Source organism: Neovison vison, chromosome X (genome assembly GCF_020171115.1).
Source record: "Neovison vison isolate M4711 chromosome X, ASM_NN_V1, whole genome shotgun sequence".
Taxonomy (NCBI): Eukaryota; Metazoa; Chordata; class Mammalia; order Carnivora; family Mustelidae; genus Neogale; species Neogale vison.
The window spans coordinates 124,633,889-124,661,252 of record NC_058105.1 but is presented as its reverse complement, the minus strand read 5'-3'; the positions used below and the strand labels follow the sequence as shown (position 1 = coordinate 124,661,252).

Here is a 27,364-nt window from a genome sequence, read left to right as displayed (position 1 = left end):
GAAAAATTACACTGAGAATATTAATAATTATGAATAAGAAATACATAATATAAGAGTAAAAGATAGGTACTTACACTATCATTTTTGTACCCATAATTAATTTTAATTTTTATCCAGAATGTGTTCCCCAAATACCAAATTTATTCACCCACAAGGATTCCTTTCCATTCCTAAGGCTTTATACAGAAGCCCAGTGAAAAGAATACATACTCTTTACTCCTTGTAAATAACTTTCAATGGCACGTACAATCAACTCACTAATAGCTTTATTTAAAGAGCCTCTATCACAACTAAATATCTGATCTTTTGGAAGAAAAATAAAATCTGCTGGTAAATTTCTCTCTATACTTTGAAATAACTGAACATTATGGAAAGTAATTTTCCATGTTAAAATGAATAGCATTTTGTAAATTCAAGCCATACTGAGATTGCATTAGGAGCGAGACAGTTGTTCTGAAATCACCACAGGCCATAATAGAAACCAGACACTAAATGCTTTAAGAAGTAACTAGCTGAAATTGAATGAAATAATCACCCAATCCATAAAGCCTTTGTAAAAGTTCCCCATAAAACACAGGTAATTTTTTTTTTTTACTGAAGAGAAATTATTCTTTCTTATTGTCCTAAACATCAAATGCCATCACTTCATAAAAATAAAATATAGCACATGGATCATTCCATTTAGTTCACCCATTTATTCCTATAACACATTCACTGTGCCCTACAATAATGAAAACATTATGCTTGTTCACTGGTATTTACCATGTTGTTTAATCAACAAGGCTCAAAATAGTCCCTGGAGAGACCCTTGCCAAAAGCATATTCATTCTTTTTTTTTTTTTTTTAAGATTTTATTTATTTATTTGAGTCGGGGCCGGGGAGAGGGAACGCTCGAGTTGGGGAGGAGCAGAGAGAGAGGGAGAAGCTGAGCGCAGAGCCCGATGCAAGGCTCGATCCCACGACCCTGAGATCATGGCCTGAGCCGAAATCAAGAGCCAGATGCTCAACTAAATGTGCCACCTAACGCCCCCCCACCAAAATGAATCCATTTTAAGCAGAAGATTAGAAACATCCGGGTTCTGTGATTTGTCCTTGGTGTCACTGCTGCTTGAATACTCTTGACTTAATCCCAACAAGTGGTCCATTTCATGGAAATGTATCTGACAACTAAGATATATTGAATGTACATCTGCAGTGGGTTGAATTGTGCGCCTCCCCCCGCAAGCCTGCCTGCCCAGAAAGATTATGTTCAAGTCCTAAACCCTGGTATCTTCAAATATGACCTGGTTGGGAAACAGCGTCTTTACATATGTAGTTGAGCTAAAGTGAATTCACCCCGGGGTTAGGATGGCTCCAATCCAATGGCTGGTGTCCTGTGAGAAGATTTGGACACAGACACAGAAACACACAGGGAGAAGGCCATGGGACCACAGAGGCAGAGGTGAGAGTGTTGCAGAGAGAAGCCAAGAACTCCAAGAATTGCCTGGAACTCCTAGAAGGTGGGAAGAGGCATGGACTTGTCCTCCCCTAGAATCTTTCGAGGGAGCAAGGCTTTATTTCGAACTTCCGGCTGCCCGAACTATGAGAGAACACATTTCTATAATCTCATGCCGTCCGAGTTCGTGGGGATTTGTTACAGCAGCCTCAGCGAAACTGATACGACCCCTTTTACACAGTGCTTTTCTGGATGCCCTCTGTCAAGGCAATTAAAATCTATAACATTAGGAATGCTGACACTCAAAAAACAAATACTCAAGTCAAAAAATAGGCAAAAGACATGAACAGACACTTCTCCAAAGAAGACAGACAAATGGCTAACAGACACAAGATAAAGTGGTCTTCATCATTAGCCAATCAAAACCACATTGAGATACCACCTTATACACGTCAGAATGGCCAAAATCGACAAGGCAAGAAACAACAATGTTGGAGAGGATGGGGAGAAAGGGGAACCTTCCTACACTGTCGGTGGGAATGCAAGTTGGTGCAGCCACTCTGGAAAACTCTTTGAGGTTCCTCAAAGAGTTAAAAATAGAGCTACCCTATGACCCTGCAATTGCACTACTGGGTATTTACCCCAAAGATACAGATGGAGTGAAAAAAAGGGCCGTATGCACCCCAGTGTTCATAGCAGCAGTGTCCACAATATCCAAACTGTGGAAGGAGCCAAGATGCCCTTCAACAGACGAATGGATCAGGAAGATGTGGTCCATATACACTTTGGAGTACTATGCCTCCATCAGAAAGGATGAATCCCCAACTTTTGTATCAACATGGACGGGACTGGAGGAGATTATGCTGAGTGAAATACATCAAGCAGAGAAAGTCAATTATCCTATGGTTTCACTTATTTGTGGAACATAAGGAACAGCATGGAGGACATTAGGAGAAGGAAGGGAAAAATGTAGTAGGGGAGATCAGAGGGGGAGATGAACCATGAGAGAATATGGACTCTGAGAATCAGACTGAGGGTTTCAGAGGGGAAGGGGTGGGGGGATGGGTTAACCCGGTGATGGGTATTAAGGAGGACACGGACTGCATGGAGCACTGGATGTTATATGCAAACAATGAATCATGGAACATGACATCAAAAACTCATCATGTACAGTATGGAGACTAACATAACACACTAAAAATTTTTTTAAAAAAAGGAATGCTAAGTAAAGCCACCGCAGCAGATAGAGCTGTCATGGAGACAGTGGAGGTAGGACAAAGCAGTGCATGGGGAGCGAGTCTCTGAGACCCTAGTTCTTTCCAATTCTGCCCATCTTTTATATCTGGCTTCTGCAAAAGATCTAATGTTTAAAAGATTCCCACCTTAAAAATGTAAAGGCAAGGAGGGTATAATTGTGAAACACAGCACAAAGAGACACTCACCTCCACATGCTGACAGGTTTGGATGAGTTTAGCCAAAAGGGTCTCTAGTTCCGTGTTCCTCTTGATAAGGCTGGTGAGGTTACTCTCTAAGTTTTGCTGTTCAAAAAAGAGAAGAAAAATATTATTCTGCATCCTGAAAATATTGTGCCATATCCTGAAGTATTATAAACCTTTAATAACCAAATTACTCATAGTCAGGAAAATGTGATCCTTTTTTCAGAAACCTCAATGAAATCTATACAGCTTTAAGCATTTACAGATCTATTTTTTTAAGATTTTATTTATTTATTTGAGAGAAAACGCACGCACACAAGCAGGCAGAAGGGCAGAAGAGGGAGAAACAGACCCACTGCGGAGCAGGGAGCCCAACATGGGGCTCCATCCCAGGACCCTGGGATCACGACCCGAGCCAAAGGCAGACACTTAACCGACTGAGCCACCCAGGCGCCCTGCATTTATAGATTTAAACTCGACTTTGAGTAGCTGCATTTAAAAGAACCTTTAAAAAAGATTCAAATTTCATTCTTTTTTCCCTCCTTCTTGTACGAACCTGGGCACATTTACCGGAATAATTAGCTATAGGTCATGAACTAGGGAGAAAAGAGGTAATTGGATTTCTAGTTCTTTACCTGACTCAGAAGTGGCAATAATATAAGGAATATATTCCCACTGCAAATCAACTATTATTGGATTTTTAGGATTTACCATCTTACGGGCAGGCTGAGGTCAGTCCCTCAGAGGAAGGTTTGAATTATCCGGCTATTGCTGACATTACGACTATTTATAGGCATTTATAAGATACAAGAAGTCCTCATCATACACATTTACTCACTCGTAGTACATTTTATCGTACATGCTTCTATTCTTTATCTATCCATCAATGCCAGATTAAATTTTCTTGAATGCCACATTTTTCATATCACCGTCCCACTTACAAATCTAGAATTACTTCCTATTTCCTTAGAACATCAAATTTAAAGTTCCCCGTAATGACCATTAAATCTAGTTTTCGACCATAATAACCCGCTTCTTGTTCTGCATGCTCTTCATTGATGCCACTCATTCACTTGTCCATTCATACAAGTATTTATTTAGCTTCTACTAATGCCAGACTCTGAGAGATACTGGGGAAACACAAACAGAAACTCCTACTCCCTGTCCACCAGGAGATAGTGGGGCAGGGGGTGTGGAAGTGCTGTGAACAAGTTAGGTTTTCCAGAGGACACGTCCCTTCCACTGAGGCTGGAAGGATGGGCCATGGAGTTTTTGGTGAACAACAATGGGAATTTCTTGGGAAGATGGGATGGAGGTAGAGGTGGTCACGGGCAGGGGATAGAACGATGTCATGAGCCAAGATCACGGCAAAGGATTAGGGCGACTGTGTGTTTTACTAGTTAGACAATTCCACAAATACAGTGAAAAGACAGAACAGAAGGAAATTTCATGGAAAAGAAAACAGATTGAGGATTTACAATGCCATCAGTGAAAGAGGATTTGAAGAGAGTATTTTGAAAATCAATAATTTCATCAAGGTGATAACAGTTCACCATGCCATGAAATTAATTTCTGAAAGCATTTATTCTTTCTACTTTACAAAACTTTAGATTTCGAAAGGTACACTCAGGAAGAGTCACTTTTACTTAATGCCTAAAATGCATACGTCAGAAACAGAAATCTCTCTGGTCATTCTTAAACAAGTTCTGCTTATTAATCTGGTGTTTACCCTACTGCCTAATTTTTTCATTTCAGTGACCACATTTTTCGTTTCCAGTGGATTCTTTATCACACCTCCCTCTTCTTGAACTACCTTCTCTTCTTGTTCCCAGGACAGGTAGTCCCCTCCTTCATAATTTCAAGAAAACTAAACACACTTATTTATTCTTAAGCTTACTTGAAAAAAAGGCAATTCCCTACTTTCCTGTGTTTGCGTAACGTTTCCCAAGAGTCTGATTTTATCTCGTATCTTACAATCTTTGTCCGACAGCTCATCTGATGCAAACTTTGTTCCCTGGGCTGGGATCCGGGGATTGGCACAGCAAGCCAAATGAGCTGCCCACTCTGATGTTAGGGCGTGAGCTCGGTTCCCCAGGGAGGGCACTCCCACAGGACACCCGTGTGTTAGAGGCACTGATCCTGGTTTGACTCAGGGCCTCCCTGAGGCATTCTGTTCCTGAGAGTTCTGTCTGGCTCCAATTCCAGACAAGGTGGGAGGTACCCTTCGAGCCCAGTATTTCCATGGGGAGTTCTGGCCTCCGGGTATGTGGGACAGTCTAAGGCTTCTGCCCCACGCGGGACACTCTCCACCACGTTCCCCCCATCCGGTTCCCACCGCCCCGAACCATCTCCACTTCTCCTGAGTAGCCCAGCTTCGGCCTTCCCCCACCATTCTGCATCTCCTTTCATTTCTGGTCCTTGGAGACTTTCCACTTATGTTGAAACTTTATTATTACTATTCAAAATCCATTTGAAAATATCTTATCTGTAGTTCTCATGTGCTCAGAATTCAGATGGAGGTTTGGTACTTATTTCATCAGGACTGGAAGACCAACAGGAATGCTTCAATTTTGGCTTTGAAACATGCAAAGCGTCTCAAATACAAATAATTTAAAGGAGAAAAATAACTATTTCCCACTGAAAGGATGGGACACCTTAACAGAAAGACAGAGGAGGAACCAGGCAGAGTGATTAAAGTTCAAGTTCATGATCTCATGGTTTGCATCGAAGAAAACCTTGCTTTCGAAGCTCTTAACAACAACGCAGACCACCACAACAAACGCAGACAACAGCCAAAAGTTTTTTCTGTTTGGATGAAATGAATCACAGCTACTAATCACTTTATGGCCAGAGACTAGAGACTAATTCTGAGGCGTTCCATTACTCAGTGTCCTTGATCTAGACGTGACTCCTTTATGGCATATTTGTCAACTTCTTTTGCTATGATAATCTCAAGGAATCTTTTTCCTTGCCTTCCTGGCTGACCCTTCTGAGCAGGAAATTTCTAGGGAAATACATCATCTAACTGTTTACTCTTCGGTGATCACAGGTATGATTTTTCTAAAGCTAGTCAGCAAAAGAGAGCCAAATAAATAGAATCTAACACATTTAGATTTTACAAACATCTGCTTGCTTCCCCGCCTTTTATTAAGTATACATCATGTATAAAAATCTGTTTTTAATCAGCTAATATGTAGACTAAAGCCTGTGGTTTAAACACATTGACCTATCTGGATCCTTTGGGGTTATTCAAATTTAAATAGTACAAGTGTTACTGAAGTCCACAAAGAATTACCGAGTCACTTACAAGCATAATAAAGGGAAATGAAGCTGGGAGAGAGACTTGTTTCCAAGAAGTACCAAAGGGACTGACAACACTTCTGAAGAGAGCCCGGGTAATGGGGAGGTAACAAAATCCAGTCCTCAGTGAACCGTGCATCCATAAGCTTCTACTACGGGGACTTCTGTGGTGTTTTTGAGAATTTAACTGGATCGCTCACATCCTGTGTGGCGGTCAGCAGGTCCTATAACCTCCCAATTTTGACTGTGCTTTGTGCAAAAGAGAGATAATATTTTTTGGCGTAAGAGTCTTGGGACTAAGTGTAGAGAAGTATCTACTTCCCTACGGCTATCTACGGAATTCTATGGGGTACCCCCCAAATAGTCTGAGTTTCCTGTTCTCGCCTCGAAAACGTTAATACATTTACATCTCCTTACGGAGCTGAGCTCTGGAGAGATCCAAGGAGTTGGCCTGAGCGACCACACAAGCAGGGGGTGAGGAGACTGGGGCCACCATCCCAGCTCAGTTCTCCCGGACGGACGCCACCCGGGCCCAGGTGCCCCACCCGGGGGGTGCGCGTGTGGACGGAGCTCCCCACCGGCGCTGTTGTTAAACTCAGGCGAGGAAATGAACACATACACCAGGAACTAGACAAACGTTTGTTGAAATCATGAGTTATGGGAGAAAACATTCGTTTGGTGTCAGGGCCCCGCACTAGAGGGGCCCAACCCCAGGCCTCGGACGCTCTCGGCCTTGCTGGTGGCTTTGGGCTGCCAACACCTGTTCTTTTGGGCACCAGGGTTTTATCGGGCCCGGGCAGGGCGCCCTGGGGGGCTGAGGGGAGTGGGGAGGCTGATGCCCCTAGGAGCAGCCTTCAGTCAGCAACTACTGGCAGTAGGTAGATGAAAAGCCTGGCTTCCTTCACAGGCCAGGTGGGAACCGTCTGAGTCACAACCCACAGAGCCCTTCAGGGAGCCCCACTGAGCGGGGCCGGGTGCCGGTGGGGACGAGCGGCTCCCATCCAGCCCTCTTTCTGCTTCCTTCCCTTCTGGGTCCCGCTTCCCCTCTCCCTTACAGCTGCTTCCTGGGTCGCCTTCCAACATGGGTCCTGGGCCAGGGTCTTCTTCTGGGAGAACTCGACTGAAACCTCATTAGGAAAATAATCCTAGTCCGCTATTCGTGCGTTTTCCTTCTCATGAGGAATAGCCAAATTAACTAAAGAGTTCATTGGTCTTAAAAGACATTTGCAAATGCAAGAGCTTGTTTTCTCTTCCTCCACCTCCCCTCTCTTTTTTTTCTTTAAGATTTTGTTTATTTGAGAGCGAGCGAGCGAGAGCGGGAGAGCTGTGGGGGGAGCAGCAGAAGAGGGAGAGGGACAAGCAGGCTCTGCACTGAGCGCGGAGCCCCGACCAGGGCACTGATCTCAGGACCCCGAGATCATGACTGGAGCCGAAACTAAGAGTTGGACGCTTAACTGACTGAGCCACCCAGCTGTCCCCTCCCCTCTTTCTAGCTTTTTCTAGAGGTCACATATCCTCCAAATTCCAGGCTCTAAACCAGCAGCCCCTGGAAATACAATGTCAGCCATGTGTGGCTGGACCACACATGGGCCACATGGCCTGTGCAGAACCCTCCCGGCCGGAGAAACCTCCATGGCCCTGAAGCCACCCACACCTTCCAAGGACCCCCACGCCACAATCCCGGAGCCTGATGGGCCGCCAGAGCAATGCCCTCAACTCAGCCCTCTGAGAGCCTGAGTCCGCACCGGCACCTCAGGCCTGCCATCCTCCCAGGACCAAACCCTAAGCCTAGGTTGGGTGTTCAGGCTCTGGACCCCAGAGGCCTGACACCCAATTCCTCCCATGGGTGGGAGCATCAGACTGACGGCAGGACTCAGCCTCTCGGCCAGGAGGAGAGCGTTTCCCTGGGTGCTCTCTTAACACCCTCAGAGCCCTAGAAACCGACACGCTCCCCTGAGGCCATTCCCGCCATGTGAATCACATTTTAAATTTTCTAACAGTCGTTGGGGCGCCTGGGTGGCTCAGTGGGTTGGGCCTCTGCCTTCGGCTCAGGTCATGATCTCAGGGTCCTGGGATCGAGTCCCGCATCGGGCTCTCTGCTAGGCAGGGAGCCTGCTCCTTCTTCTCTCTCTCTACTTGTGATCTCTCTCTGTCAAATAAATAAAAATCTTAGAAAAACTTTTTTTCTAATAGTGTTAAAAAAAATAAAAAGAACCAGTTAAAATTAATTTTCAGAATTTATTTTACTTCATTCAATATCCAAAATATTATTTCAACCTGTAAATCAATATTTCAAAACTGATGAGCCAGAGCGCCTGGCCGGCTCCGTCAGTGGAGCACGTGACTCCTGATCTCAGGGTTGTGAGTTCAAACCCCACGTTGGATGTAGGCAGAGATTACTCAAGATGTTTAAAAAAAAAAAAAAAAACCCTGATGACCTATTTTACATTTTTTTCTTGTTTCTTTTTACTAGGTCTTTGGAATCTAGTATGTGTTTTATACACATTACACATCTCAGTTCACACCCTTCAGCATGTCCGACGCTCGGCAGCTACACACAGCCGGCAGCTCTACTGCCGAACGGCACAGCGCTAGGGTCTCGAACAGGGGTCAGCAAACTTCTTCTGGAAAGGGCCAGGTAGTAAATATTTCAGTTTTTATTGGCCACAACCTCTCTGTTGCAACTGCTCAGTTCTGCTGCCCTTTTAGTGAGAAAGCAGCCACGGACTCTACAGAAACGGATGGGCAGGGCTCTGTTCCAGTATAAAACATTATTTACAAAAACAGGTGGTGACTGAGATTCGGCCTGTAGGCCAAGCTCCTTCCTGGGCCTGGGCACACGCTCTTCCCTTTGGAATGCACCTGCACAGCAGGAAATAATTCCACTACTAAGGGGAGGGCATAATGAAACCATAGCACGTATTGAGTGCCTGCTGTATACCCATCACAGCTTAGTCCCTTCCCATCGTAAGTGCTCCAATGTTTATTGTGGGAACAATTAGCAGGGAAGACTGAATATCCACTAGACGACTCTTCTGAAATCTAATGTAGTAAATCAGCTAACTAGTTAGTTCATTTAACAACTACTACAGATTGTTCAAACATTGTCTTCTCCCCTTGAGGGCCTTTCTCGTTGGTAGCTTTGAGTCTGAGCTCAAGAAGAGGGGCTTGGCAACCAAGAAGCATTCTGAAAGGGATGCCGTGTAACTCTCTAAGACCACAAGGTTTCTGGAAAGGCAAATACTACACTGTTGAGCAAATTTTAATAAACATGGGTTTAGATAAATAGTCTAGCAATTATCACAGACACATCTAGTCCAAATTCCACCTAAAAGCAAGGTCAAGTTGCTCCTAGCCTTAACTCATGACCTCTTCCCCAGCTGTGTTTCTCATAGCGCTGCTTACTCTCCGAAGGGGAAGGACGTGCTAAGAATGTGTCTTTGTTGAGACAGATGAGGCTTTCGTAAGCACCCAGCTGGCCGATGGAATCCACCAAGCCTCCTACCACCACCACTACCACCAAAGCAGAGGAATACAAATAATTTAAGATGGTCCTTCTAAAAGTAAAGCTACAAGGATGGTCCTTCTAAAAGGCAGATCTGGTTTCTTAATATCAAGCCAACGATAAGATCCATGTCAAACCTGGGAAAGGCCACATTGTAAGCCACGACCTGCTTAAACAATGAGGCTGCCCCGCACACTTTTCTGCCTCAAGGATGATTAATTTTTCCCATAATTTTTGTTTTTCACGCATACACCACTAATGCATTTTCACAGAGCCATAATGCACCTCCTTTACGTTAGGTAGTGTTCAGGAAGCTGATAATGTAACAATTTAACAAGGTTTCACACCGACCTCAACAGGGCCGGGCGCTCAGGGCTGCGGACACCAGCTGAGAACAGTAAATCCGAGCTTTGTGCTTCGACACACACGGATACCTAATCAAATGGCAAGGTAAGCAGACAAAAATACTGCTCATTTTAGCCTGTCCCTAAGAGTCGGGTTGCAGGGAATTAATGACTTGTCATTGAGCACTACTATTAAAATGTATGCCTGAAACAGGAGATTTCAGTAACTCCTTTTGGGTTGATCCAGGCCTTACAGAATGTTTGCTCTTACTCTAAAGTCGATGCTTTAGAATGTCTTTAAAGTATAATATTAAGTCTGGATACCTTTCAAGGCAAACACAGATCTGGCTTGTTTCAGTCCGTACTATTCAGAGCGACATTCAGAAACTGTGCTTGGCGCTCTGACACCCAACACCACCACGACTCCGGCGCGATCAGGATATGAACACGTCGAGTGCTGCAATCCATGTATTTTCTTCTAAGAAACTTTAATCACAATCCTTAATATGAAAACACACACCCGTATTAACACATGCCACCTGCATAAAAGCATAAATTCTTTATATGTAACTAAACACTTAAGATGTTTTAATTACCTTGTGGGAGTTTAAGGCTATCTTCAGGTTCAACTCATGACAGACCACGAGGACGTGTGATTTATGCCGGGTTTAGTTTTTAATGCTTTTTTTCATTGGTTATGATAGTTAACATTTCCAAATGCCCTGGCAAGACAGGCCGCCCAGGGAACTTCAAAAACATAATAAAACCCAATCTGCATACAAATTTAAGTCTAGTGTTCCATGGGCTACAATTTAAGCCATTTTGATATGCGATACTGTATTTACCTTGTCAGGTTTTATTTGGAATTTCCATATTAACTGCGCAGAATCTGCTCTATGTACTTATAAAGTCCATCACCAGGAATTCAGGGGTTATTATTCTAATACGGTCATCAATAATATACAGAGAACAATCTTTAAATACTATTTATGGTCTAAAATGGCTTCAAATTTTGATGGAGATAAGTTTCTATCTTTAAGAGTTATATTCACCTAGTTATAATTTTAGCAGATCTGACTACAATCTACTTCGTTACAGGTACTAGAGATGTGAGTGGCCTTTCTTATTCACTCCTCATACCCGGGTGCTACTTCCACCCATAGTAAGAGAGGTGAGCAACTGACTCATAATCATATTTGTTAGTTTTGAGAATCAATACTGAGGTGAAGGAAGCTGGATGATGGGGAGCCTCTGAAAATCCCCAAATTCTAAATAATTACCTCCACTGCAACATAGAGGCCTGCAGAGAAATGTTTCAGAGAAAATGACTGTAACTTCGATCAATGGAGCATTCCAGAAAGCATTTCCGGAGATCATGGCCTGGGTAAAAGGTAAAAATGGCCCACGAAGGTCCCGTTTGGCAGCTGTCCTGCTGCCCTTTTCCCTACTTATGTGCCCCCATTCGGGGACTTGAATCAATCTTGACACAGCACATCTGTGGGGCTGACTCAAGAGAGATAACCAACTGTCGGTCAAGAATTAGATAGTGGAAAGATTATGGGAATTTCGGGAAATGGACTAATAGTCGTTACTTATTTTTACTCAAAAAAAAAAAAAAAAAAGCTTTCAAGTTGGGGAAAATATTAATCTCCCAGCCCGGGGGTTGGCACAGCATGGCCCACAGACCAAACCCTGTTCCCCACCTGTGTTGGTACGGCTTGCCAGCTAAGAATGGATTTTCATTTTTAAATAAGACGGTAAAATTTTGTGACACACGAAGAGCATATGAAATTCAAATCTCTCTGTCTATGAAGTTTTACAGGAGCACGAATACTTTTCATCTGTTTATAGATTGTCTGTTGCTGCTTATGAGCTAGAATGACAGACTTGAACACTGGCCCTTTAAAGAAAACGGGTCTCCTTAGAAACAATAGAAATGTCTTTAAAAAATAATCTAATAATCTAATAAGATTATTATCTAAAAACTATATATAAAATTATCTAATAATCAAATTATCTAATAATAACAATAAACTAATAATAACTATTAGTTAATACAGAGTGTTTGCTCTGCTGGTCCCAATCATTTTAAAATTTCAAAAATCCAACTCACTTAACATTTTCAATCCCTACTATGAGAGTGTAAGTGCGCCCAAAATTTCAGTCATTTAGGTACTCAAAATTCTGAAGGCGAAAGCTCTTTTTGTTGGCTACCAAAATAATTTTTAACTCATGAAAGAAAAAAGGAAAGCTTGAAATCATGGGTGAAACGCAAATGTCTGACTAGGTTCCACAGTCAACTTCTGTTCAGAGAAGCAGAAGATTCAGGCCGGGAAAGAGTCAGAAAGGATCTTAACTGGAATCAAGGTTGTTATAGCAAGAGCACGGCCAAGAGTAGGTAAAGAAGAAAGCGCAGCACAAGGATTAGTCAGTTCTTTCCAATCTATGACTAAGCATAAAGCGTTGGGTCGTAGGTACACACCAAATGTGGAATTACTCATCAATTTCCTTTTCCCATCAATTCTATTTTCCTCGGGTTTTTTTCTTCATCATAAATCACACCTCAAAGGGGGCCTTAGAGCACGGGATAATTAATGTCTATAAAATCCTGATACGACGGATGTCATACACCTTGTTTGTGTATGTCACCTCCATCACTCAGAGACTGAATCATTTTGATCTTATCCCCCTTCCTCCATGTTAAGTCAATGATGACATTGTGAGATACTCATGAACGAACATGTTCTGGCTTTTCGACTTAAATAGGGTTTTAACTGATACCATCAAACATTTTTACCAGACCTATCTCATGGTGGATGCGTAGCCTTCAATGAATGGAAATACATTTTTGCTTTTAAGACACTGTGGGAAGAACAAATCTTTTTCTCAGCTAGTACTTCACATTCTGTAGATAACTTCATTTCAGTTGATGTGAATATATTGAATGTATTTTGAGCGAAAATAGTTTAGTCTTTGATCTAATAATTCTGTGTCGATAACTTGGCTCTGTTTCTGCTGCAACATGTCTGCCCTCAAATTTTTAGGTTTTAGAGGATTATGCCTTTTCTGGACCGGCTGCTGAAAATGATTATTAAAATTCAATACATGGTCAGCTTTACTCTTGAATTTGTGGCATTCCCAGAAAGGATTCATATTGTTCACAAAATTCATATCCCCATCTGGGAGGTACACAAAGTATTAAAGCCAAGGGAGGTATACTCTTTGACTCAAAAAAAATAAAAAGATTAAAATTCCACTCCATCTAAAGGGGTCTGGTCTGTTAAGAATTTACAAAATCAATGTTATGTAAGAGAATTCCCCATTTGGGACAGCCTAGAGAATCAAAGAATATGAAAGCATGCCATTGTTTCTCAGCCCTGAGTAACCTTCAAAGACAGAACCTTCCTTGGGTTTTAGACATCTGAATCTCAAACTCCTTGAATTCATCCCATCCTTCGTCCCTGACTATACCACCTAGACCCAGCCATCTCCTCCTCATTTAGTAGGACTGATGTTGTCTGTCCAATCAAGGTGATTTTGATTGAGTCAAAATTAAAGAAACATACAAGTTACGGAAGGAAGGAAGCAAGATGACCGATCAGTGGAGAAGTGGTTCCCATCTTGGCCTACACACTGCAGGTGCCTGGGGAATTGTGCAAACACCATGCTCAGTCTACACCCCCTTCCAAGCAGAGAGTCTGAATTACTTAGACTGGAGTAAGGTCCCAGGATTGGAATCTTTAAAACTCCCTTCAGGAGATTCTAATGCTTGGCCAAAAGCAAGAACCATTGCTCAAAATTGAGAAATCCGGTTGCTAAGTCTCCGGATCTGTAATTAAGTAAACAAAAATGAACAATTTATTCCCTTTGCTAGTTTTATACTTTCAGATTTATTCAGAATAAAAAGAATATCTTTTGGAATGCAGCATATGCATATAGTGAGCGCAAGGACAAAATTATATCTAGATGTCGCCAGAAGTGTGAATTTATCTGAATTTATCTTAAAAAAAAAAATCCCAGGAACTTTACTAAACAGTACTTTGCAGGGAACACTGATTGTTACTGTTCAGAAATTTAGAGGGCTTTTTGACCAGAAAATACAGGGGAATACTTTGTTCAATCATTCGAGTGTTCCTAATGTCTAAAAAAGAACTTCTGGTGACCTCAATTTTTACTTTGCAACATATTAGTGTCCTGCAAACGGGGTTTGTTGATTTTAATAGTGGTTATTTCACCAGAAATATAACAGAAGTATGCTACAGATGTTTTTTATGTGGTAAATCGAAGACGTAGAGGAAAAAAAAATTAAGAACTCTGATGACAAAAGAACAGATTCACTGCCCAACCCAGATTCTTTGAAAGGTCAACTCAGGCAACACGACCGCCCTGAAGACTAGAAACGCCTCTGACGCCTGAAAGGTAAAATGCAAATATTTACAATGATGGCAGCCACAGCGATAACATTTAACTCCTTCCATCTTCCCCCATAATATTCCGTGTCTCTGATCGAGGGCCACCTGGCTACTGGCAAAAACTAGTCGTAATCATTCTAGAGTCCATTATTCCATTTGCAGGATGCACAAAAAAGTGTCAAGCCGCCTTCCCAGAGCTGGCTTGCGTAGACATGACCGAAGACCATTTAAGGGTCAGTGTATTTCGGAAATGAACAAACCCTCATTTCCCTGGAATAGAATACATTCTGGTTCGCATGCACAGCATTTGACTCGAGAGGAAGTCAAAGAATAAATGTCACTTTAAAAAGAAAATGTTGAAAGCCATCTGGTTTCAACCCTGGGTGCAAAAACTGTCCAATATGCAGAGAAGTGGAAGGAGACTTACACCAGCAGCAGCGGCCTCCCTGGGGAGCTGGTGGGACCCGCAGACTCTGGGGCCCCACCCAGACCTGCTGAATCAGAAACTAAAGGCAGCCCAGGACTTGTGATTTAATAAGCCCTCCAGGGAATTTCGGTGAGTGCTCAAGTTTGAGAACCACTTACCTGAATGTTGTAACACCCTTCAGCACGTGGGGGTTTACAATATTTAAAGAGAAGAGACTGTAAGTGGGAGGTAGGCAACGCCTGTGCTGTTCTTCCTATCTTCCCTTTCTTGCGGACACCTTTTGATGGTCTTGCTCAGTCTGTGTCATCAGGCCTTATGCCTGGCCCTTTCCCATAGGTCCTTCTGTCTCCACTGGGGACCAGGAAGCATAATGGATGAAAGGGGTGCTATAGCCATGGCATGGGAGAAACGAGGCAGGGCTGCAGAATCTGGGAGGTGGGGGGCAATGACCCAACATCATGGCGGATGGAAAGCTTGGGAATGAATGTGTACCTCAGTCAACTGTGTTTTTTACCCTGTCACCATTGGCAATTCTGAATTGCTTTTTCTAATAAAAGCACAGATAGAACTCAGATGTTCAGAATGTTCCAGAAAAAAAAAATCAGTCTTGGTGAAGTTGCCCCAGTGTATTCTCAATTACTTATAAATGCTGTTTTGAAAAATGTTTAAGTGGTGTTGAAAGGGGGAGAGGGCATTCAGCCAGCAGAGGACCCAAACTCATCTGTTTATGATGAAAAAATAATGCCAGCCCCCCACCCCAACTGGCTGAAGTCGTGCACCTCTTTAAGATTTGGCCTGACACAAAATGTATAAACCTGAAAGCAAGCGTTAAGCTTGGCTCTCCGAACTCTTTAGTGTGAGTTTTGTCATTTGATTTTCAAATGTCTATGACCTTGGTAGACCACTGTGATAGGACACTCTGGGAAGGTAGAATATTAACATATGACATCAGAGACAGCTTGGTAGTTCAATGGTGACAGTGAATCACAGCATAGCCTTCCACTAATCATTGTTTTTGTCCAATGCGTTAGTTTTATTTGAATGAAGTGTCACTTACATAGCTAATGAATACATTTTCAAATCAGACACATTTACTATAATTAAAGGCAGACTCCGGCACCGCGTAATTTTGACCGCAAGTGAGGCTTTCACCAGACTGTGTTCTTTCCATCTCCAAAGAATGACGACAAAACAGTGCCTTCACATATACATATTCCCTCGGCAAATGTGGACTCTTTGACAGTTTCAACTTTCTCCTCTGGCCCGATAATATTCAAAGTTCAACCTCAGATCTTAACTCATACCTAAACTTCCGTCTCTCATTCCCACCTCCATCCCAGCATTAAGCTTTGACGATTCCTCGTTATTTTAAACTCAGCTTTCTTAACTGTATCATCTGCCCCTTTGAAGTTTCTTTTCACTTTCGGGCGCCTGGGTGGTCAGATGGTTAGGCATCTGCCTTCAGATCGGGTCATGATCTGGACAATCTGGGGGAGCCTGCTTCTCCCTCTCCCACTACTGTTCCCCCAGCTTGTGCTCTCGTTCTCTCTGTCAGATAAATAAATAAATAAATAAAATTTTTAATTAGATCTTTAAAAAATATTTTCTTCCCACCGTCTAGTCTTTACAAAGGAGAACTGCCATTCTCCAGGTTGAGAACCACAACATCATCTTGGACTCTGACCATCTTCACGCATTCTATCAATCCCTCTCTACAGCTGCGTGGTTGGTTATTAAAAGATCCCTCAGCTTCGGGCTTCAGCTTTTCCTTTTCTTCCCAAGGTCACCACTCTAACCATCTTCTTCCCTGAATTGTTGGTTTTCACTCCTCGAATTTTTGCTCAGCCAAGCGGGTCCACGCGTGGTCACCAAAGTAATCTTCCCAGCAAGTTGGTATTATCATAGTACCCCATTCTCATAAGTCCAAAAGCTGTCCAGTCTTGAAGGATCAGATTCAAGCTCCTGAGTTGACATGCAAAGTCCTCAAAGCAAGAATAGGTTTAGGATTTCCCCAGTAGAAGCCAGCTGTGATGACCACAGCACATTACCTCGCGTGATGACCACATGAGGACTGCACTTCAGTTATACCGCTTTCCTTGTTGGCCAATGGCCACCATGCCGGTTGTAGCTGGTTGTGCCAACTGAGCCATTGGTTGTGCTTTTCCACCTGCCCAGCACTTGTTTTGTCCCCCCCGATGGCATCTCAGAATCTAGCAGAGTGCTGTATGGGCAAATACAGGCACTAATAAATGCTTGCTTGATAAAAGAATATGTGAATAATATTAATGCAGCTAACGATTTCCTGTCTATAACAGCAATCACACAGAGCCAAATCTGAATTCTATTTCACAACTGGACAAGATTAAATCATACGTTTCTGAAGACATCAATACATATTTGAGATATCAAGCCAGAGTTCACTATATTATAAAAACACTTTGATTAAATTAGTTTCAGAAACTGCTCTCCAGCCAAGGAGCTATCTACTAGGCAATGGATCAGGCAATAAATCTTAGACTCTATGTGCTGACAGGTGTAAGATGATTTATCGAATTGTAAGACAAGGAATTGTGAAGCACCACTAAGAAAATACACACTCTCTTCCAATGCAACGTTATTTTACTCAACAAAAGCAATTTAGGAAGATATGGTACTATTAAAATAATCGTGAATTAATTCTATATATTAAAAATAATCCAGGAATGAAATCATTAGATCATGCTGCTGGCCCTAGATCAGACGGATGACTTAATAATGATCCATTTCCCTGAAATAAAGCTCACCTCTGCCTGGTAATAATCAGAGAATTTACACTACCTGTGACCGCCAACACTGCTTTACCCACACGTTAGCCCCATGATTTTTACCCTTTTATCTGGGTTTTCTTTGCAATGTTATGCTATTTTATGAAAGAAACCGAGCCACGTATTTAATTTTCTCCTCATGATTCAGCTTCATTATAACGGTCGCCTGAGTTTTACCATTTAACCAAGTTCTTGAAAATGAACACGAATTATCTGCAGCTATAAGCTTCTGCAATAACCCAACAATCAAACAATTTTAAATTAAAAAAAAAAATAATGTACCTAGGGGGACCTTCGTGTTGTTTTAACGGCAAATAACATCCTTTGGTTCTCAGGATACAAAGGCAAGTGGACATGCCCTGGGAGAGGCTGGGATGATTACACCACAGTGGATACACGAACAGCTTGGAGGTGTACCAACCAGAAAGGCACATTTTGGTTTGTCCAGATAGAATGATATGGCTAGAGAATTTGATACTCCTGCTCTTGGTCTCTAGCTCCCGAAGAGTATTCTAGCCCTCAACAAAATCCTAGGTCTAGGAAAGAGATCTCCTTAGGAGCCCACTCTAGGATAGGGTGCCAAAGAGATCTGATACTGGCTACAGCCAGTCCTTAGGGCCAGAGGGAAGCTGAAAGATAGTGGGTAGGTGGGTTACTGGCTCCTTGTAGAACCTGGATTTGTTTGCATGAATCTTAACCATTTAGTTCCTGAAACCTTATGGAGAAAATCTGGACAGGCAGTTATGGGACAGAGAAACACCAGAATCCTGAGAAAGAATTTAGGTGCTAAAGAAAGTTCTCAGCTCATACTGCTCTCATAGCTGTGCTGTGCAGCCTGAGAGTTGGAAGTATTTCAAGTTCTCTTAAATGAGCACTTGCGATTCTATGGAGAACTTTCTGGAAGGATCCAAATACTTGGTATTCTGACACTCTATGGAAGATACCGAAGGCAGTGGGCCTATTTATCTCTTTCTCTGTCAAAAACCTTAATTCTCTCCTCTACATGGCTGAAAAGAAAGGCCTTATTCCCGAGGCTACATTTTCTCCTCTGCCTGGAAAGCTGCTGTTGCACATTTACAGACGAAGCTAGTATACAGCTGTTTTTAGATTACACACAAACAGAAAACACTGAGTTCAGGTGTTTTGCAGCTGGGTATTACAACTTCTCACTCTCTGAAACACTAGCTTTAAAACTAGAATCTGAAGAAAACATTCTTCAAAGGACTCTGAAGCAGGCTATGTGCATTTCATCCCTTTTGATAACCAATGACAAACTGAGACTGAAAAACAGGAGGAAGTTGTCAATTGACAAGCATTTTCTTTCCTCCAGTCCTCAAGTGCAATGTAAAGATCTGGCCACTAGGGGCGCCTGGGTGGCTCAGTGGGTTGGGTTTGTGAGTCTTCGTTCCAGCTCCGGTCATGGTCTCCGGGTCTTGGGATGGAGCCACAGGGAGTCTGCACTCAGTGAGGAGTCTGCTTGAGGATTCTCTCTCTCCCTCTCCCTCTGCCTTTCCCCTTGCTCACACACGCTCTCTTTCTAAAATAAGTAAATATTTCTTTTAAAAAATTCATCAGTAAAAGTGAGACCAATCCATTTTATATTATTTGCACTCTGTAGTATCTCAAAGTGTTTCCTGAACACACAAGCCTGCAATTGTAGTTTGGGGTCCATCTCAAGAAGTACCCAGAAATGTAAAAGGAAATCACAAAAATGAGCTTAAAGCACAAAAATCCCAAGTGTGAATTTTCTGAGCACCAGTGGAGTAAATGAAGAGTCGGATAGAAGAATGTGGGAGACTGGGAGAGGGCAGGGAGTTTTAAGGAAGAAACACCTTATTCCAAAGACTTTTGGGACTCTCCGTAGCCAGGTATTTCCACTACATTTTCCAGGCCTAATCAGACCCCCCAGGACTGTGGTTCATTTGTTTCCAGGCAGCCGTTTTACCATTTGACTTAAAGAATCAAATCTATAACGGGACTTTTATCGCCACTAACGCGACCCAGTGTGACCATGTTCTCGCACAGAATGAAACTGGCAAAATCAATGGCCAGTTAAAATCGTTAACAAACTTCTGGACCATATCAATTAAATCCTTCATAGAATTTTCACCTAAATTAAACATTACAAATGTACAGCTGGGAGGCATGTTAAAAAAAAAAAACCCTCCACTGTATACATTACAACCATTAATGTATTTTGCAGATTTTTTTTTAGAGGCTGGGATGAATCCAAATTGACCATGTGTATGCTGTCTTTGGCAATCATATGGTTTTCCAAAACAATTATAAAAATAAAAGAAACATTTGCTCCTTGCTACTAGTGTATACAATGTCTCTATAGGGTATTTTGTGCTGTCCCAATAAATACTCAGTACCTTACAAAAAGGTTGCAGGTCAGTATTTATCAATGTCTGCCAGCTGTTAAGAAACGAAAGAGTCACCATGAGGGTCAGGGTGGGGAATTTAAGACTTAATGTGGTGATTAACATCACAAATGGTGTCTAAACAAAAAGCTGAAGAAGAAAAGGAATGAACTTGAAACTCTGCTGCTCCAAATACTTAATTTCCTGCAACTATTATATGAGTCAATCATGAAAAATAAAATTTTTTAAATAATCATAGACTAAATATAGCATCCAGGTTTACTGGATAGTAGCCTTTTTTTTTTTTAAAAAAAGGTTTATTTATTTATCTGAGGTGGGCAGGGCAGAGGGAGAGGGAGAGAGAGACTTAAGCAGACTGGGAGTGGAGGCTGAGGCCGGGTCCATGTTAGGATCTTGAGATCACCACCTGAGCGGTAACTAAGAGTCGGATGCTTAACCAACTGAGCCACCCAGGTGCTCCTGGACAGTGACCTCCTTGAAGACAAAGGCATCTTTGTGCTAATACTAACCACTTCCCGTCTGAATACTGAGTAGGATCAATAAATGTCTGAATTACATTGGAACACAGGGGGACATGGACGGTGGGGGTAACTCAAGTACCCCATTCCATTCTACTTTGGACTCAAAACACTTTGAAGATACTCCAACCACTTCACACTGGAAGGCACCATCATAATTACATTTAAGTTTACTTTTCTTTTGAATTGAAGAAAAAGAACCGAAGAATTTAGTGCAATTCAATTGCAGCTCATTAAGCAGAAGTCTTAGCTCAATGACCACGTACCAAACAGAGAATAATCTTCCCCGTATGACAGACTTGCTGATATATAAAAATCCACAGTCACACACCAAAGTCTAAATACTTTTCATCCAGTTTGAAGTGTGTTAAGTACTTGTCCGCTACAAAAGATTGACCACAAGTTAAATTCCAATACGGCTGACAATATTCGATTCTGGAAAACCCATGTTCACAGCCACACAAACTCAGCACTGGGAATGTCCTCTCAGGTTCTCCTCTCCTCTGTGTGCCTGTCATTCTCCGTGAGTCACACTGAGTAGATCTCATTCCGATGCACTTGGTCATTCTCCTACCCCTAGAAAGGTGGCTGGGATGAGGCGATGGCTCTCTCGTTTAGAGCTGGACTAGGCGTTTCCTCTCCATACTGCCTCCTCATGGAAGAGAAGAGTCGTGTTGGGAACAGTAATAACAGTAGTGATTTAGTCACAACAAAAAGTGCAGCCACAAGAGAAGGCAGTCACGGCTACAGTAGTCATGGTAACAGCAGCTAGCATTTACTGAGCATATACTGTGTGCCGAGTATGGGTATATTTTATCTCTAGTCCCCTTAATGATGCTACGGGCACGCATTAGTAGCCTGATCTTTACTCATGGGGAAACATACTCAGAGAACCTCACTTGCCCAAGTTCACGTAGCTTAGTGAACGCCAGAACTGAGCCTGGAAGACCAGCTCTGTTTGATCCCAAGCTCGTTCTCCATCCCCACCCCCAAGACACACACTCTCCGACTTCTGGAGGAGATGCACATCTTCATTTTCACGGCGCCATCTTCTAACAAGGCAGTTCATTTCAGTTGCTTTTTGTTTTGTACCCTTTGCAACATGTCTAGAAAATGCCTGTTCTGAGGATAGCAGCTCGTGCTGGTTTCGCAAACTGAGACACCAAAGACAAGAGTTGGTGCTTCAAAGGGAAGGTTGGGGTTTCCCAGGTTACACTTACAGGAGAAAAGCCAACAGGCAAGAATCTTCATCGGAGTGGCCCTGATTAGAACCACGAGAATCAGCAATCTTAGGCGACAGTAACTGCACAGTACGGGAGGCCCTCTGCTTACCAAGTACTCAGCTAAATTAGGAAATACTTTCCAACCATGAATTGAACTCTTTATCCAAAGACTATTCAGCAGAAGGGAAATATTATTCTATTTTAGTATCCAATTCAGTCTAAATAAAACCAACTCTGGGCCACTGACCTGACTCAGATCTCAGGAACAGTAACAGGACTGCCCCCAACCTAAGAGTACAAATATATGTATTCCAAATCATTGTCCCCCCCTAATTCCACAGGTTTCTCCCCAATTTTTATTATGGGTTAATTCTGATTTAGCTTGCTACCAATGATAGGGACATCCATTTAGCCTGATGAAGGTGTGAATTCCAATTGGTAAGGAAACATCAATAAATTAATTCAGACCAAGTGAAAATGATGAGGCCCTACATAGTAAAAAGGCACCGTAATTCAAAACCCTAATTTGTAGACTTACCTAATTTCAAAGGTAAGTTTTAGATCATTCCAAATGTACGCCTTGACTCACTCCAGGATTTTAACAAGAAAAAAATATCTGGATATAAGTGTGTTTGTGAAGCCCAAGGTAGAAAACATTTTGGAAAGCTTCAGCCCTGCTTTCTATAAAAATGTGGACTCCTGAGGCCAGATCGATTAGACTTTCAACACACAGTAGGTGACTAGGATACCAGCTGACAAGCTCCGAAGGTCAGTTTGGGAGTCTCTTTTGCTGCACGTGACTGAAAGAGGAATAAAGCATCATCCTTTACCCTTTGCTCAGTCTATAATCAGAGAAAGGTTCCTATTTTCCTTCAACGCATCTCATAATCCCTTTGCCAAAAGGAGGAAAGTCACATCAATATTCAGATCACAAAATTAAAAGATAGGGGGACGTTCCCAGAAAACATTTTCAAGGTGCGGTGCGTGCCTGTGGGACAAGATGATCATTTCTGAACGAAGGAGGGGGTGAGAGGAGAAAGAAACATTTGAAATAACGGAACTTGTGCCAAACAAGGCTCGGATCGTTTTCTTTTGCTGCTTTTAAAAAACTTCTGTTTAGGGCGCCTGGGTGGCTCAGTGGGTTAAAGCCTCTGCCTTCGGCTCCGGTCATGATCCCAGGGGCCTGGGATCGGAGCCTCTGCTCAGCGGGGAGCCTGCTTCCTCCTCTCTCTCTGCCTGCCTCTCTGCCTACTTGTGATCTCTGTCTCTGTCTCTCTCTGTCTCTCTCTCTCTGTCAAATAAATAAATAAAAACTTTTAAAAAAATAAAGTAAATGAAAAATAAAAACTTCTGTTTATCACTTTGCAGTCACGATGCTCCTACTTATATTTTCTTAATTTTTTCCTTTGTTAGCTCTGTTTGGCAGCATTGGCTGCTGGAGTAAACTCTGTATTTGAAAAAGCTTGCACTTTAGATTTCCAGAACTTAAAAAAAAAATACTGAATATTGCCAGTGGATTTTAAATGGAACTCCCAAACAATAGCATGTCCTACATGGACTTCCCATGGGAGTTAAAGACTTTACAAGAGAAATGGCCAAGACCCATGAGGCTGCTTCCTCCATCCTGCCCGTCTGGGGCACGCCTGAGAATGTTCCGGCTTTATGCTCTCTGCTCGTTGTCTTTGACTGCATGGAATTTATTACTTAGGAAATATTTTTAAAGTATTTTTAAGTAATAGTTATTCTTTAAGCAGTAACAGCAAAAACAAACAAACAAGCCAACATTTTGAAACACTAAAAGGAAGAACAATTGCTTTACTTTAGGGGAAAGAAACAAGTTCTGAAATGTTGTGGTTTCATGAAAATTATCTTCAGTTCAGCAACTCATAAATCATCCTTCAAGGGGTCAGTGGCGCTTAATGACCACACTCTGTCTTCTTTATAGCTGGGCTGGGTTTTGGGTTTTGGGGTGGTTTTTTTTTTGGATGATAGTGGGAAACAAACCTATTTTTTACAACATTTTCTATGCCTGTTGTCCATCCCACAAAGACAACCTCCAGTGCAGAGCTTATCTGGATAAGGATCAGCTCAACCTTCAGCAGCTGTCTTATCACCTAACACTCCCTTGTCCTAAGAAACGCATGGGATTAACTCCTATCACTCACCTTCTAGAACACTCTTTCATAAACACTTTTTTTCATAAAATCACTTAGGGCTATGTAACTCTCAACAGCACAGGGAAAAATGATTCTCCCTGAGCCCTTGAGAATCAAAGATTAAGGCAGCAGTGAAGTTTTAGTAGCATGGAGTAAGCCAAGTGGAGAAAGCGAACTTCGATACAGCTGTCATCACATCTGTGGGGGGCACTGCAGAGAGGGGGCATCACGGGGAGGGGGCACCATAAAGGGGGGGGTCACAGAGATGGATAAGGGACACTTCCTGTGGGAAACAAATTTCATTTTGTTTCACCATCTCTAGTGTTTATCCATTCAGAGAAATCAATGACAGAAACCCATTTTATCGTTGTAGATACAACTGATTTTTTTAAGCACTTTTATTAAATGTATTCCTTAGACACAAAATGGAAGAGATAGAATAATCTTCTCTGAAAAATACAGACAAGTAGGGGCACCTGGGTGGCTCAGGTCATGATCCCAGGGTCCTGGGATCAAGTCCTGCATCAGGCTCCCTGCTTCTCCCTCTCCTGCTCCCCCCGCTTGTGTTCCCTCTCTCACTGTATCTCTCTCTGTCAAATAAATAAATAAAATCTTTAAAAAAACACAGACAAGTAGGTAACTAACAAATACAGGTAAATCAGTCTCCAAGAAAAAAGGCCAGATTCTATGGCTTTTGAACTTTCCAAGGAGCTCATTTTTATGAGAGCATTTTGGAAGAAGGGCTCCGCAAACAGCAAAACAGACCAGCACAGTGCTCAGAGCCAAACACATAACTCTCCACATTAATTGCGATGGCTTCATTTCCTCTGCCTTGGCCTTACTCCACGGTCACCCCCAAGGCCTCCAAAGGAGGCACCTCTAGCTATTTGACTGAATACTCAAATTTGCTCAGAGTTATTCAGGAGAAATCATTTTCTGACTTTGCAGATGAAAATATCTCTTGGATAGAAATCGTGTTGACTGGCCTATTCCTTTAGTAAAACAGAGACACTGTGACTATTACCGTCATCTTAAATTTGATAAGTATTTTCAACACAAAGACCTCCTATGAGACCACAGGTAACAAAATCTCTGGGCGGTAGGCTGAGTACACGAGGAGGCCTGTGTTAACTTACAGAAGGGTACTTATTTAACTTCTACACAAACTGGGTGTGGTTTAGACCCTGCCTCAAACAGGAAGACGACATCAAATGGAAGAACATTTCCCGAATGCCAGTCTGTTTGTGGTCTGGCATGTGGATTTCCACTAACCAGCTGTGAGTGGTCTGTGACCGCTCACACTAACCAGCTGTGAGTCCCAAACCAGGGGGTGACAAACTCCAGCCCGTGGTCCCAACTGGCCCGCCACACCCCCCATGTGAGCATTGTCGGTTCTGCTTTCACACTAAGGCGAGTTGAGTGGGTTCCAAAAGAAGCCGGATGGCCCACAAAGCTGACAATATTTAGTAGCTAGCTCTTACGGTGTTTGCTGACTCCTGCCTTGATAAATTAACCTGACCTCAGTTTCCCCATTCATAATTGAGAGGCTGTGCAAGATTGAACTTTTTCTAGCAAGGCTGCATGTTAGAATCACTTGGGGTCGTTTTTGGAAAATCCCAGGGCCCGAGTTGGAACCCAGACGATCTCGTTGCACTGGGCCGGGCACCCCACTTAAGGTGATCTATGTGCAGCCAGGACAGGAACCCCGGGGCCAGACAATAACGAAGGCCCTCCCAGGTCAGTGACCCTCGTGTGGAATAAATCGTGTCGGCCTGCAGGAACAGGCCCCTAAAAATGAGGTAGGCATTGACGACTCACGTCTGAGTCCAAGACTCACATTCCAAGCCTTCGATCTGAGAAGCTGAGAATCAACAGTTTTTGCACATAAAGAAGCAGAGATCTAGAAATACAAACAGCTCCTTTGGAAGACAGATTTAAAATAGACTAATAGATTCACTGAGTAACTTCTGAACTGTGGAAATAATTCACCTTGAATGTATCCCAACTAAAACTATTATACATCAAATGTAAGCCACTTGGGGGAAAAAATATCTCAGCCGCCAGCCTGTTCTCTGCAGACTTCCCGCTTGGTCAAAAGCCCCAAGCTGTCTCCGACACAGACAGCCACACCTGGAAGGTCGCCCCGAACGTGAGTCTCAATGACTCGGAAATCTATGGGATAGCGGATAATGTCAAGTGCACCTCAGTCATATTTGAGGAGGGGATTAAAGAATATTTAATAAGTTTGCGGAGGTTTAAATATTGCTGAGACGGGCCGAAGGACAGCATGTGCCAGCCCAGACTGCTCGAGTCGGGCTGGGGGCTTGGGGTGGGGGAATCCGCCATGCAGCGAGCCTTGGGGCGCTGCTAGCCAGCCACTCGGGGCGGCCGCCGATGGGGGAAGCGGGATTTTGCGAGGCTGAGTTTTCCCCATCTCCAAAGAGATTTGGTTTTGGAGGTCACACAGATAAGTCAACGCCTCTGAGAGCGAAGCTGAGCATTTCCCTTTGTGTCACTGGCAAAGACGCTTTGGGTCGGGGCACCTGGGTGGCTCAGTGGGTTAAAGCCTCTGCCTTCGGCTCAAATCATGATCCCAGGGTCCTGGGATCGAGCCCCGCATTGGGCTCTCTGCTCGGCGGGGAGTCTGCTTCTTCCTCTCTCTCTGCCTGCCTCTCTGCCTAATTGTGGTCTCTGTCTGTCAAATAAATAAAATCTTAAAAAAAAAAAAAAAAGACGCTTTGCGTCAATCCAAGGGTGTCCTGGCCCCGGCATTTGGGGCCGGGTGATTCTCTGTTGTGGGGGCGGGGGGAGGGACTGTCCTGTGCATTTAGGATGCTTAGCAGCATCCCTGACCTTGACCCCCCAGATGCCAGCATGGGCCCCCTTGCCTCACGGGTAGCCAGAATGAGGCAGTTGTGGACTGTTAAATTTACCCCCTAAGCAAATCGCAATTTCTTAGTATCCTGCCTCAAAGTGGAATTAAAGAGAACCGTTCTGAGGCAGCAGAGGACAAAATCTACACACAAAAAGTATACATATACATACTAATTAGTTTATCCTACCCCTCATGAATGACAAATGTTTCATCACCTCTGCCTGAGCTAATAAAGTTTAAAAAGAAAAAAAATCAGTCTCTTCATAATATTTTCTCGAGAGAAATCACTGGGGAGCAATTTGTAGTTTCAGAAATGAATGCAGGGACCTGAAAGGCAGTGTTTCACTTGCTTATGTATTCAAAATTCAAAAGAATGGCTGGTGGGCTAGGTATGGTTTTCTTCTTTTATCTGATGGGCACTTTCTACCAACACAGTGGAGACTATAATCTGATTAAATTATTATGGGCTGTTCCATTTGTTTCAACAAGTAGTTACTACTGATAAAATACCTTGTAGCTTTCAAAAACGCTGTAGTCATTGAAAA

The 27,364-nt window shown here is 42.8% G+C and overlaps 1 protein-coding gene across 6 annotated transcripts in view; it reads right to left on the bottom strand.

Annotated features, from left to right (window-relative positions):
• MID1 (midline 1) overlaps positions 1 to 27,364 on the bottom strand; it is a 341,028-nt gene that overhangs the window by 63,574 nt on the left and 250,090 nt on the right. For all 6 annotated transcript variants that reach the window (XM_044236012.1, XM_044236011.1, XM_044236015.1 and 3 more), the window contains exon 3: positions 2,878 to 2,973. In XM_044236012.1, coding sequence (XP_044091947.1) covers positions 2,878 to 2,973 — 96 coding nt within the window. The remainder of the gene's footprint in view (positions 1 to 2,877; positions 2,974 to 27,364) is intronic.